General features: G+C 40.9%; 1 protein-coding gene across 1 annotated transcript; it reads left to right on the forward strand.

Annotated features, from left to right (window-relative positions):
• Positions 1–16: 16 nt before the first annotated feature.
• On the forward strand, positions 17–13,183 carry IFRD1 (interferon related developmental regulator 1). The gene is made up of 12 exons (XM_072146922.1): positions 17–311; positions 6,065–6,169; positions 6,305–6,386; positions 6,681–6,805; positions 6,890–7,047; positions 8,088–8,138; positions 8,235–8,398; positions 8,997–9,105; positions 9,668–9,802; positions 9,887–10,015; positions 11,514–11,609; positions 12,530–13,183. The coding sequence occupies exons 1-12, from the start codon at positions 275–277 to the stop codon at positions 12,617–12,619; spliced, it is 1,281 nt and encodes a 426-aa protein (XP_072003023.1). The 5' UTR covers positions 17–274; the 3' UTR covers positions 12,620–13,183.
• Positions 13,184–14,473: the final 1,290 nt, after the last annotated feature.

Raw genomic sequence — 14,473 nt, forward strand, 5'->3', positions numbered from 1 at the left:
AGCGCGCCGAGCTCTATCCCGAGGTGTTCAGAGGTAAAATGTATCGTCTTCATTCACAGGCTTTCACCGGAGTTTCATTCAATTCTTCTTTCAAACATTTTTCTCATCTGCCGATAGAAGATTCAAACCTTATTCCTGAGAGACGTTTTAGTAAAAAGTGCTCTTCCATCGGCTGATTTTTAGTGAACTCAACGACTCACACGGAGGATCCACACGATACGCCCGACGTGGTGAGCTAAAGCAGGGGACGACGATTGGGGAGAGCGCCACAGACATGCCGAAATCTAAGAAGAGGAACAGCCGGCCTGCGGGTAAGCCAGGGTATTAGGCAGGGCCTGGGGTTTGTGATGAGGGCGCAGTGCACGCTGGATGTTGTAGTCTGTAAGGCACGACTCCGATCGTCCTTGCGCATAGAAGTGTTTAGGCGTGTACTACATTTCCCGGGTTACATCGCGCCGAGCCGGTATTTACCGGGTTTATGGGTGCTGTCTGCTGCGGCTAAATGGGATAACCGGGTCACGTGCGCTGTTAGTGCGTCACTGGAAGCCGGCCATGGCGTGTCCCCGGCCTGACTCCAGCTGGAGGACTGACGTCAGAGCCAGATGCAGAGCCTCGGTACTGGCGCCAAAGCCGCACATCCAGAGCGCAGGGCCTCCACTGTCCTGACCCTGACGTCACGGCGCATTCCTGAGATCCCACCTCCAGCAGTGGTGACCATATAAAGCTGCAGGCAGAAAGTTGTATAACCATACCTTAGTATATGTTGGTAGCAGCAGGACTGTGAAAATGTATGCATTTATGTTACAGGATTGTAGCTTGACTTGGTCTGGGGGAGTATTTAAAGGAAATCTACCACTTGATTTCATGCAGTATGAACCAAACGTATCTTGAGAATGCTGCAACTACACTGATGCAGAAACATCTTGTTTAGTCCCTGAGCTGATTTTCTTTTTTGCTTAAAAAACTAAAGATTACTTCCACATACACAGGAGCTGCCTGAATTGTCCAGACAGGACTACTGAACCTGAGCTTGATGACTCACAGCAGTTTGGGGATGGTGCAGCAATTGATTACTTCTGCCTGTCAGGGACAACAGAGTGGTTACGGCTTATGGTGGGCAGGTCAAAGCTGGAGCAGTGTGTAATTAGGGTGAGGAGAGCGCTGGGGCACCCCCAGGAGCGCCAGAGCCTAATTATCATAGCTTTATAATTTGTTTTTTTCAGCAACTCAGTTCAGGGATTAAATAACATATATTTCTACATCAGTGTAGCTACAGCATTCTCAAGGTACGTTTGGTTCATAATGGTTCATAAATACAAATGGTAGATTTCTTTTAACCTGCCCCTGCAGCAGTAAAGGGAGGAGATGCCATGTCCCGCTACTATTTCTCAGTCCTGCTGCTACTAACAATGCACATAAAGGTATGATTACACAGATCTACGGGGCCGATGCCAAACACGATCTGCGGCTTTTTATGGTCAAAACTGCTGATGGACTCCATTTAAAGGAAATCTATCAAAATCCAGCATAAACCAGGGGCTCTTACAGATCCAGACACACTGACACGTGGTAATATTGCATTTGTTATTCATTGCCTCCTTCAAAATTAACCTTTATATCAATGCTTATGATCCTGAAGGCCTCTGGTGAGTATTTTCAGAGCACCTCGGTGCTGTAGCTCCACAGACGGTTATAATGGTAAGAGCAGGTCTCCCCTCCCCCTGCACTTCCTGCTCTTTCTAGATTGCATTTGGGTGAGACGTCTTCAGCTCATTGTAACATCCTGTGAATCTGCAGCTCTGCAAGACTTTGCAGATTCACAGGCTATTGCCGCCAGAGCCCTTCAGCCTCATTAGCATAGTTTTAAAAGTGTATTGATAGATTTTCTTTAAAGGAAATTGACCACATGTATGCAATATTGTACTCAAAGAACACTTACATGCTGGTGTGTCTTCCCTGAAACGGCACCAGTTCTTCTTTTATCTTCTAATGGTCTAATTTTTGCTCCCTCATCTGCTAACTATGATGTCACTGGCTCTCTGGCTACCGAGGGAAGAGGCGGGCAGTAACACTGAACAATGGTGGTCGTAATTAGGTGACGGATTCTTTGACGTATCTTGTTTCATGACACGCACCTAGAGTGCTTGGTTTTAAAACCTGCATCCATCTGGTAGATTTCCTTTTTTAAGAGGCTGAGTCAAAGCATGGTAAATAAATGGTACACAATGTACCATGGCTGTCAAGTTAGCCATGGGTTACAGCAGTGACCTACCTCTACTGACTTGCAGAGAAGACATCTGCAAGCAATTTCTGTTAGTACTAGACTAGGAAGTGGAGACTAGGTTAGTACCTGTTTTCTTATTGTGCTCTGTATGCTTAGCTATGTTGGTTGTCCCCCTGTGGTTTGTTATTGATGGCCTATCTAAAGGAATTACCAACAATCAAGAAACAAACACTGAAAGGACATTTGCCATAAGATTTACTGATGATGGACTGCTCAAACATACATGCCCCTTAGTCACCGGAGCGCCCCTCACCATCTGATAATAAACTCACGCTGCCCATTCTTTGTATTTTAGTCTGGTTCCGCACACTGGTCGTGACAACACTGCCTGTCTGTGGGACCGGGCTAGAATACAAAGACTGGGGGTGTGCATATATAATCTCATGGTGGAGACAAGAGGTACTCCAGCAATGTAGGCTGCAGCGCCTCTGGCTCATTTCCAAGTGGAGGGGAGGGGGGTGATTAATGTCCTGTGCAGTTATGTCTACTGTCATTTCCTCATGGTCAGATAGCAGTAACAGGTCCGTGTCCAACTCTCTACATACATCCATAAATAAAAATTCCCCTATCCAAAAACTTAAAATAACACCTCTATCCAATTGCCAATCTATACATACCTTCAGAAAAAAAAAAAAAATTGGCTCTCGCCATAATATATCATCTTTTTTCCATCCTAATATTACAAGCCATGCAGGGTAGAGGTAAGACAGAGGGTTTAACGCAGTCCGCTGCTTTTTCTAGCCACCATTGTGAGGCATCCTTGGTTGTATCCTAATAAGGCTGGTGGGACGTCACTGCCTAGGAACCACAACACTATTCAGATCAGGGCGGAAGTCTTCCCCCCTCTTCAGATCCCATGTAATGCACACTAAAAGCTAAACATATACATGTGATGGGGGCCCCTCTTATCGTCTTGGCCTTTATTGTGCCTGAGTCTATGCATATTGTATAGAAATCCATTATGGCCAAATGAATAATTTTTTAATGCTCAAATTAACACCAAAACAAAAAAATGTAAACAGAAGTGCCTTTGATAACCTTATAACCTTAAAAATATGGAAAAAAAAGCCCACCATACTGTGTACTAAAGTCTATGAAAAATTCTTCTTCAACCGCGTGGCGCTGTACACAATTTAACTCCGCCAACTAATTTCCTTTAGGTTAAATTAAAACCCATTGCATACAGCATAGTTCTATGTTTATACAGTGGGGTTGCAGCCATTTTTTTCTCTGTGGGCTAGCCGTGGCTTCATCAGCTAGCACACTTTCCTTAGTATCCATATGGGCTCATACAAATGGCTGTGGCTTCCATGTATGAGGTGACTGCCATAGAGAGCAGGTCCTAATACTGTACATTTTTTATGGATTGGGAAGTAGTCTATTGACAAGATGTGGGCTGTAAACTATAGACTGTTTTTATGCAGGTAGCCTAAAATTGTATAAAGGCCTGTGATTTGTAACGTTATGCAGTTATCTATCATTGACATCTCAAAGTGATTGTATACAACTATCAAAAACGTGGACCACTTTGCTGTGTTGAATCATGTAAAGGGGGAGAAATCTAAACTTGCTGGAAACCATGCACACGAGTGTGTACCCCATCTGCCATAACTAGTCTTATAGTTGTGTACTTTCATATGGATTTGTATTCCAAGCTGCTGCGTTGTGGGAGGGGAACCTTTACCTTAGGGGGCTGTCAGGGTGACAGTACTGTAGCAATGTGTGTACACACTGAGGTTTACCTGACTTCTGGATGATCACATATGTTATTGCAGTGTTGCTGTCCCTGGTTTTGAAGATAAATGTGTGTGTGGTGATTGCTCTCTGCCCAGAGGTGAAGCTGAACTTGAGTTTTGCCGATCACAGGCTGTTTGCTTACTTGTGTTGTAAGATAACTTGTTCAAGGCAAACAGCTGATGGTGACATGTGTGTGTTCTTGGCGTGAAGCCACCAGTGGTGAGTCAGCAGGTGAACATGTACATGTCTGATGTCTGATGTCTGGTTGTGAAAGTCACTAAACACTCGAGTTCCTACAAAGTGGTCTACTTATGCAGTATAAGTATGCTGTGTGGTCATATCATGTAAAATGGGGGAGATATAGATGCAGCTGAACATAAATTGATCAAAATGATATAAGGCTGCTTCCAGGATCAATCTAGACACACCCGAAGGAGACTTTTTTTTTTGGCTGTGAAAAAGACATGAACATCAGTTTTTCATAGCCATTTTGCATCCTTTTGTTATCTCTTCATACAGCACCCCTCTACATATCGGTGTCTGGAAATTGCAGTATTCAAGCTATTAGGGTAGAGCTGTCATACCCTGTGTACTGTATAGTTTTTTCGGCTGCCACTTTTTCAAGTTTCCTGAAGTTGGCCTACTAAATCATTGCAATGAATTTTAAGTTTTACCTCTTTTTGATACACGCGATGTGCTGCCTTTTTAGTCTCACTTTTGCAAATTTTTTTTGGTGTGCCACTTTTTAGTCCCAAATAGAAGGTCTGGGTCTACCGTGCTCTGTTTTGGGACTTTTTAGGTAAATGAATGGGACTATTTCAGAGCCATAAGTTGCACACAAGTTGAAGAAAATCTGGGCCACAAATATGAATCCGGCCACTGTATTACATCCTAGAGTCGGCTAACTTTGGTACCCTCCTTGATTCTGCACTTAAATTCAAACTGCGAAAAGTCTCACAAAAAGATGCACAAAGAAAAAGAGAGCAATAGGAGTGATACATGTGCCCCCATGAGTGCAACCATGAGTGTGGATCCATAACGGCTGAAAAGGGGGAGGTTTATCATATGGCAGCACTTGTTATGGCCTGGCATAGTTTTGTGTGAAAACCAGTGAACCTTCAGACCTGAGTCAGCGCCCCCTCCGCACCCACATGGTGGCACAGTTGCTGGATAAATTGCGACTTTTAGTGGTGCACAAGAGATTACTATAATTCCAGTGCTTCTACTCTAGAAAACTGGCGTAGAAGCCCTGATAACTCTCTAATATTGATGATCCTTTCTTACAATACACAGTAATTCCCTACGTAACACTACTGAAAGCACAGAAAACTTTTACTGTTCTTTTTTTCAAGATGTGAGACTTCCACATCTGTGGATATTTAACTTTCCACTCAAAATTTTGGCCGCTGTACTAGAAAAACATTTTATCATCTTCTGTAAACAATTCAGTCACTTGAGCCTGATTTGTAATTTAGACTTGTTTTGTCATGGAATCAGAAAATATTCCACTTGAGATTTCCCGCTGAATAGACTTGTATAGGCTCTGGTCAGAGGTCCATAGTGCTTGGCTCTGATGATTGACCATCAGATTGAGCGCTTGCATGAAGACATGTTCACTGCTTGGTGTACTGGCATTGCACACAACGGCTGATCTGCACACGTGCCGAATACAGTGTTAGGCTGCATTCACAGTAACACAAGGGGTGCTTATATACGGCCAACGTATATACGGCCGATATATGTCCTCCATAGACGGCAACGCTCCGTACCCTGTTAGAAAATAGGACATGTCCTATTTTTTTCACGTCATATGGCGCCGTGCACAATGTATCCCTATGGATAGGGGCGGGGGGTGAGCAGTGCTCTCCCCCTCCTCCGCGCGCTGCTGTGTGCCCGCCGAGCTACGTGCTAGTATAGTACAGTCTTAGACTGCTAGTATATATCGTACAGTACATCTGGGCTTCTGGATGCCCCACCACAGTGGTGGACTTGGCAATTTTCATGTTAAGGACTAAAAGATATTTAATTGCTTTGTTCTTTCAGGTGGTCGTCAGAAAACCATCCAGCCGTTTAGTGACGATGATTCCTCCGTTGAAACCATGAGTCACTGCAGCAGCTACAGCGATACAGCCAGTTTTGCAGAGGATGGTAAGTGTCTTTCCTATCTTTGCTGCAGAAGAGAAGCCACAGCACTCCAAATTAAATGAGGAAAAACATCTTTATTCACCCAGTAACGTTTCTTCTCATCTTTGCTTTGCTCTTAAGTGTATTTTCTTTCCTCAGGAGCGGAGGTGGATGAAGAAGCTGCTCAGGAAGACTTTGAATTCAAATTGAAGGGATTTATAGAACTTACAATGGACAAAAGGTATGCAATGCACATATTGAGCCTATGCTTCTCCAAAGCTGATAAAAATAAACTGCAATCTGAAGCGGTTATGACAATAAAAAAAAAAAAAAAAAAAGCCATTTTTTTTCTTTCACTTATGAATTGGGCGCATCTGCTCCACATAAGTTCAGCAGGTTACGTTCCCCCTTCTGTTCCGAAATCTAAAATAATTATAGACCCGCAATCACAATCTAGTTCTCCATTTGCAGAAACTTTTAATTGAACATTTTTTTTTAATGTAACTTTGATTTACAAGTCTTGTTTGGTCTACAGCGCAAAGACAAGGCAAGCTGCCCTTGAAGGACTGAAAAGTGGATTGTCCTCTAAGATACTGTATGATTTCATCGTAGAAAGAAGGATAACACTCACAGATAGTATTGAACGCTGCTTGAAAAAGGGTAAGTAATTTAGTCAAGGTCTAGATTCTCATTTCTCCAGGAATGCTGTATTCAGTCAGTGAATCATTGTAACCCTTGATTTAGGTAAAGGTGAAGAGCAGCGAGTGGCTGCAGCCTTAGCCTGCCTCTTGTGCTGCCAGCTTGGCTCCGGAATGGAAAGTGAGGAAGTCTTCCGAACCTTGGCCCCAGTCTTAAAAAGCATAATTTCTGACAGGAGTGCAAACATGTCAGCTCGTCAGGCTGTAAGTATTGCAGTTAACTTAAATGAACCCCTGTTATTTGTATGAATGACTATTCCTTTAGACACATATTGGCTGTGCCACAGTCTGATTTCTTTGTGTACATATAATTTTTTTTTTTGTAAGATCACTCATTCACATTGAAGGGGATATTTCAGGAGGTTTTGGAATGCTTACCTACTTACTCCACAAGTATGTCTATATGGTGTCTTGTATCCCAAACTTGCCTAAGACATTATGCGGGATAATGGCTAAACAAAAGCCAAATATCTGTTTCAAAACTGTAGACAGCGTTTTAATGTCTTTGCTTTGTTACTTGCAACTAAGCATTGCTGGTCCTGATTGCTTTTATACATAGAAATGGAATAAAAAGCTGAACTCCTCCTTTGTTCTGTGGTCATGTCTGACCATGGCATCTTAGAGGTTGCTTAGGATGGTTCTGATTATTAACATTCAGTTGATGGTCCCTGGTGGCTGTAGCACACTCAGCTTCTGTACATGTACAGTGGATTTTTTACAGAATCAAATAGATTTTAGATTAAATTTTGTTACTCTATCTATAATCTTGCATTTCCAATTAGCGATCGGTGGCGAGTACTGATGAGAAGTCTTTGACACTGCTAGGGACTACTGAACATGATATATAGGGGATGCCTATAAAAATGTATCATAAATACTGGGCAAATGTTATTGTTACCCACAGCAGGCACAAGAATAGTAGTCCTGTTCTCACTAACAATGTAATGGCAGGTTGAGCTTTCATGGAGAGACCACACTAAATAACAAGGCTGTTGATATGTAGCTCACGTCAGGCAATAAGGAATGTCCATAGTGCCTCGTGGAGTGATATGGTGCTATGAATGCTGCAAACAAATTCTCCTTTTAAGAAGAAAAAAAAACTCATTGCATTGCTTATAAGTTGTTTTTTTTTTTTTCTGCATTTTTAGCTTGTTCATTATAACGGTTCTATACCGTAGTGCACTAAATGGAAGAATATTTAGATTTATGAATACATATTGAAATATATTTTACTTTTTGATTAGTGTGCAAGCTACCTGGGACTCTGCTGCTTCATTGCAACTGATGACATTGAGGTAAGTCAGCATTTTTTGCATTTGTAATTCTGCATGTTGCTGTAAAAAAAAAAAAAAAAAAAAACAAACCCATGCTAATGAAAATTGCTTTTGTAGGATTTGTACATGACAATGGAGTGTATGGAGAATCTTTTTACCAAGCAGTATCACGCAGAAGGTGGAACGGATAATGCGTCGGCGCTCCACATCCAGGCTCTGTTATCGTGGGCCCTCCTGCTAACCATTTGTCACAGCAGTGAAGTGAAGAAAAAAATTGACATGTGAGTCAACGGTTAAATTTATCACCGGAATCTATAACAAATTGAACTACTATTGGACACTTAACAAATCTTTAATGCCACTCTGTTATAAAAACTCTGAGTCGAGCCTTGACTCTATGGTATGGCTGACCTGTAAAGACAGCTTATCGGTTGGGGTTACAAGTGTCACTCTACCACCTCCACAGGATAAGGCCTAACTTGCTGATCAGTGGGGGGTCTCAGTGTTGACCCCCACAAATCACGAAAGTGAGGGGTCCGACGTACCTCTGTCAGACCCCTCGTCGCTCCGTCAGACTAATGGACGGCTGCACATGAGCGTTCTGCTTTGTTACTTTCTATGGAGCTGACAGAAATAACCTGCTTTTTATGACCATGGCTGTGAAATCTGTAACTTCTGTTAGTTTATAATGTTGCATTTGTTGGTGTACAACATTCTGTTATCAAAAGAAATGAGAAATCTATGCTGAGCTGTTTATTGCATGCAGATTTACTGCGGGTTTACAGCTAGATTTTGAAGTGGGTTAGAGGAGATTACATGTGAGCAGCCAATCTACCTCTAGATCTACAACTGTCCTAATTACTTTTTATTTATTAACAGGCATATACATAAACTTCCACGCCTCCTGTCTTGTGATGATGTGAACATGCGAATCGCTGCTGGAGAGACGCTGGCGCTCTTGTTTGAATTGGCACGAGAAGCAGATGCTGTAAGTACATGTTCTCTTGGATTTTGTTTCCAATTAATACTATACTTCTATTCACATAAAAGATGAGCAATGGGCAATAGTGGCAAGAAAATGTACATTAAGAATTTGGAAGTCTCATTCAAGTCACAATAAGACCACACACTTACAGAGTACATTTACAGTGCCAGGAGTATACCCCTTTTGACCGGGGACAGATCAGGCAAAATCAGGTTTTATTGCGTCAAATGATCATGTGGCTGGGGCTAGATTAGAGCTGAATGTGCCCTCCTGTGTATGTGGAAGTAATGTGTGTATGTATGGCACCCAGCTTTCCCAAGGTCCTGAATTTTGTTTTTTGAACAAAACCACTCAGTTCAGGGATTAAACCAGATGTTTCTGCATCTGCTGTAGCTACACATTCTCAAGGTATGTTTGATTTACACTACATAAAAACATAAAAAAAATGGTAGGTTTCCTTTAAATTAAAAAAAAATTAAATACAGTAATCTGGTGGAAAGCCAGTAGTCTTTCGTGTGTAATGTAAAAGTTGTACAGCATTCTAAGTCCTGCTTTTTTATTTTAGGAATTTTATTATGAGGATCTTGAACCTTTAACTGAAACTCTGAAAGCTTTGGCTACAGACTGCAACAAGCACAGAGCCAAAGTAGATAGGAGGAAACAACGATCAGTTTTTAGAGATGTCCTTAGAGCTGTAGAGGTATGTAATGCAGTCCTCCACTAAACGTGAAGCTATGCAATGTCTATTGACATTATTATTATAATGTTGTGATATTGTACATAGGATGGAGATTTCCAATCAGAGGTGATTCGCTTTGGGAGAGAACGCATGCAAATTGACTGCTGGGTAAAGAGACTGACATATGGGGTGTTCAAGGAACTTTTCGGCTCTGGGATGCAGTTTCATCTTATGGTAAGTTGAAAATCTGGTTTTGGTTTAAGTAGCTGAAAACCAGACAGATGTGAACTGGTGGTCCGTTCCAATATTTGGTGCCTGCAGCCTGACTTCTACTCCAAACTATGATGGGTATTCCCTTGGTCAGTACAGAATCCCCAGCAGTTTCATCTTCATGGAACTGAGCATGGGATTGCCTATAGCATTTACTCAGAACCATTTTGGGGATTCTCTGGACTGGCAAGCTAGGTTCATATTACATGATTCTTTTATCAAACCTTTATTGGGTTAAAAGTATCTGGATAGTATTGATTTGAATGTATTGTGCAACTGCATTGTAAGTGCTCATATTCCTTTTGATGCACACTACAAGGTGATGAGTCGCATGACAGGGAATATCAGGTTTATACTGTAACTTACTTTGTCTGCCATCAATAGCTAAAGGGAACCAGTCATGGAGGATTTAGGCCACCACCAACCTGGTATGTAGGACAGGATAAAAATCCTTCCATATTGTGAGAGGATCAGCATTCTGTTTAAATACTGTGAATACTGTATTAAAATGACCAGTTGAGTTGTGGTTTTACCTTCCTGGATTAAAGGGGTGTTCCCACCTCAGCTACTACAGTTAATTTAATCCCTTACTCCCAAAAAACATTTCTTCAATGAATTGTTTACTTTAAAATAAACAAAAATAAACCCCTTTATTATCACAACAAGCGCTTAGAATGAGGCTTCTCTGAACCTGCTGGGAGTTTGTGAACGTGGATAGCTAGCGCATGCACAGTTCACATACCTCGCTCGCTAGATCAGGATGGCTGCCGGGCATGTGCAGTAGCGTCACAGCAGTCCTGGTCGATCAAGCCTTACCGCGGGACAGCTGTGTACTGCAGTAAGCCTGCACTACTAGATGAAGGGAAATTAATAGTGCCGGCTTGCTGCAGTACACAGCTGGCCCGCGGTAAGGCGTGATCGACCAGGACTGCGATGAAGCTACTGTGCATGCCCGGCAGCCATCCTGATCTGTTACTGTTGTTTACCCCGTGACGTAATATGGAGTTGGGGGGGGGGGGGGGGGCGGTGATCAGTTGCCTTGGCAGCCTAGTCTCATTGAGACTTGTAGGCTTGCCATATGTTATGATCTCTAATAGCCAGCAGATGGCAGGCTACTAGAGATCAGCAGTAAAATTGCTATATACTGCAACACATCAATCAGACCCTAAAGGGTTAAATACTCTGGAGGGTCTGAAGTAAGTAAAAAAAAAAAATGAATGCACTTGGAGTTTTTATCCAATTCATTGCATGGAATATTAAAGGGCACCACTAAAAATTACAATTTGTCCCGCAGATAACAAGCCCTAACACATCTCTGTAAATCTAGTAATGAAAAAAGTTATTGCTTTTGGAATGAGGGGAGTAAAAAACAAACACAAAAAAGGGCTGTGTCCTGTAAGGGTTAAAATTACTTTGTTTGATCCCTTTAAAATGTTTATTGTGTACTGTTCTCCATTTATAGACAAACGGATTTCTACGTAGTATTTTTGAGCTGGGTCCCCCTATGCTTTTGGATGCAGCTGCTCTAAAAGCAATGAAGGTTTCCCGTGATGAAAGGGTAAGTAGAAGCAAACCGTCCTCGTGGTCTCAATAGCTGGAATGATATGTTTAGTGATCAGTACATTCTAGGTACAATGTCAGTTGAGAACTGAAGTTTTCCCTCTATTGTAAGTTTGATAAGAATTCCCAATTTATACTTGTTTTTATCCCTTTTTTTTTTTTTTTACCGCTCCTGAGATATGAACATAGCTTTATAAAGTCATTGAAAAATGACAAAACCATTTAAAATTTCCCAATCCTATTTTCGTTATGTAACCCTCAATGCTTATATGGCTTTTAGACGTTGAGTATGAAAAAACAAGAGGACCCTTGTTTAGGCTTGTTTTGTTGTCCATTAAGACGGACCCTTCTGTTCCATTCAAAACCCATTAATATACGGTAGATAAGGGGCTCCGGAGGTGTCATCTAAACCCATTTGTGGTACAATGCAAAGCACTTTCCAGCTCTCTTGAATCAAATGCGTTTGGGTTGTTATGGGTGTCTGAGGTTTGGCTAGAAAAGTCTACAGACTGCTCTATGTATGGATCATGTGGAGAGTAATTTACTAGATTTTGCTGTAATAAAATCACTTTTATAGTCTTGAAGTGCCAGCTCCTGGTAAGATTGTACATACTTTCCCACTTACACCCCAGGGCACTGATACGTGGCCATTGCAGAACATGCCACAGGTCTTTATCCCAATATTTGAGGTACCTTGAACAGTATGCAGCTGTATATTTTAGAGCCACACATCTACATTCCAGGAAGCCAACTTAGAGGTTCAGTAGATAAATCTGTTCTTTGATCGTATAATGGTAGTATTGGTTTAGTATTCACTTCCATATTGACATTACACCTCCATGGATACAGGGCTCTTAATAGTAACTGTATTGCACTAATTGGGATTAGTCTTTAACTAAAGTTATTTTTCTATTAAAGCACATGAACAACTCGGCTGCATTCAAAGCGCGTACAAAGGCTAGAAGCAAATTGCGTGACAAGAGAGCAGATGTTGGAGAGTTCTTCTAAATATTCAGGATGGGATCCAACCTTGAAATGTGAACACTCAGCAGATGAAAAGAACCATTCCTTGGAGTGCATTGGTTTATGTAGATATCAGCTGAAAATGATTACATTTTGGGGTTTGTGGTGGTTGATGTATATTGCTATATAATATTTATCTGTTTAATAATGCTTTTGTACATTTGCTTGTCAGGTTCTCATGACTTTTTTTCCTGTACAGAACATATACATTTAGAAAACTTTTAAATCCTTTCATTTAATGTATATAGTATTCCTATTGACCATTTAATTTCCAGTTAAATCCAAGCTACATACCTCTATACAAAGAAATCCATAATTTCATTACTGCTGGGTAGCTCTTCAATTAATACAAAAAACTCATTTGTATCTTATACCTAATGTAAAGGTTAATATCTGAGTGGAATTATGCAACTGATATGAATTGATATAAAAACCTATTGGAACTGTTAAGGTGATAAATGTACTAATGATTTTCTGTTCATTTATTTTAATGTTTACCTGCACTATGAACTGGCATTGTGGCTTAATAAAGTTTATGAAGTACAATAAGTTGTTGTGGTGTGTGTGTGGTTTTTTTTTTTTTTTTTTTTTTTTTTTCTTTTTTTTTGTGTGTTGTCTCCAACATTTTGTGCTTCCTGATATTTTAACAATATGGTTTCTCGTTTTTAACTGGCTCACAACTGCCCGCCGAGGTCAGGTCCCGCAGCGTGGAGGGGGCTCACGGGCCAGTAAGTCTTTGCTGCATATTGCAATCGGTGCTGGCCATCTTGGTTAGGATCATCGCTCCCTGTGAAGTCATCGGGGAACAGCAATCCGTCTCCATGGTAGCCTCGGGTCTTCCGAAGACCCGAGGCTATTTCGTTTTAACCCCTTCATTACAATGTGCTGATAGCACATTGTAATGAATAAGGAGGAAAATCCCCATATACTGCCATACTGTATTATGGCAGTATATGATAGGATCGATCAGACAACCTAGGGTCAAAGTACCCTAGGGAGTCTGAAAAATGGGAAAAAGAAAGTTTAAAAAAAAATTGTAATAAAATAACCTAAAAATTCAAATCGCCCCCCTTTCCCTAGAACTGACATAAATATAAACAGTAAAAATCATAAACACATTAAGTATTGACGGCTCCGAAAATGCCCGATCTATCAAAATATATTAACTTTTTACTGTGTTTAACCCTGTAAAGGAAAATAGTGCCCAAAGTAGAAAATAACACTTTTTTTTGCCATTTTGAAAAAAAACAAACTATAAAATGTGATCAAAAAGTCGTACAGTCCTAAAAATGATATCCTTGAAAATATTATCTAATGTCGCAAAAAATGACACCACCCACAGCTCCTTACAACAAAGTATAAAAAAAAGTTAGCGTCTGAAGATGGCAAAATCAAATTTTTGTACAGGTTTTAATTTTTGTAAATGTATAAAAACCTAAAACCTATACAAATTTGGTATCTCCACAATCGTACCAACCCAAAGAATAAAGTAGACATGTAATTTGGGGCGCTCAGTGAAAGCCATAATATCCAAGCCCACAAGAAAATGGTGCAAATGTGTTTTTTTCACCATTTTCACTGCATTTGGAATTTTTTTTCCCGCTTCCCAGTACACGGCATGGAATATTCAATACCATCACTATGAAGTGCAATTTGTTACTCAGAAAACAAGCCGTCACACAGCTCTCTGTGTAAAGATAAAAAAGTTATAGATTTTTGAAGGTGGGGAGTGAAAATTGTAAATGAAAAAACAGGAAAGGGGCCGGTCCTTAACTGGTTAAGCCTCTTTCTAGTTTCTTCCCTTACTAGGCATTGTTATAGATTCCATATACACAGGTG

This window comes from Engystomops pustulosus, chromosome 4 (assembly GCF_040894005.1).
Source record: "Engystomops pustulosus chromosome 4, aEngPut4.maternal, whole genome shotgun sequence".
Classification (NCBI taxonomy): domain Eukaryota; kingdom Metazoa; phylum Chordata; class Amphibia; order Anura; family Leptodactylidae; genus Engystomops; species Engystomops pustulosus.

Excerpts from the sequence above, each read along its gene's own strand:
- IFRD1 (XM_072146922.1), top strand. The coding sequence starts at position 275 with ATGCCGAAATCTAAGAAGAGGAACAGCCGGCCTGCGG. Across the intron at positions 7,048-8,087 it reads ACATGTCAGCTCGTCAGGCT|TGTGCAAGCTACCTGGGACT; the intron begins GTAAGTATTGCA and ends CTTTTTGATTAG. Across the intron at positions 8,139-8,234 it reads TTGCAACTGATGACATTGAG|GATTTGTACATGACAATGGA; the intron begins GTAAGTCAGCAT and ends TTGCTTTTGTAG.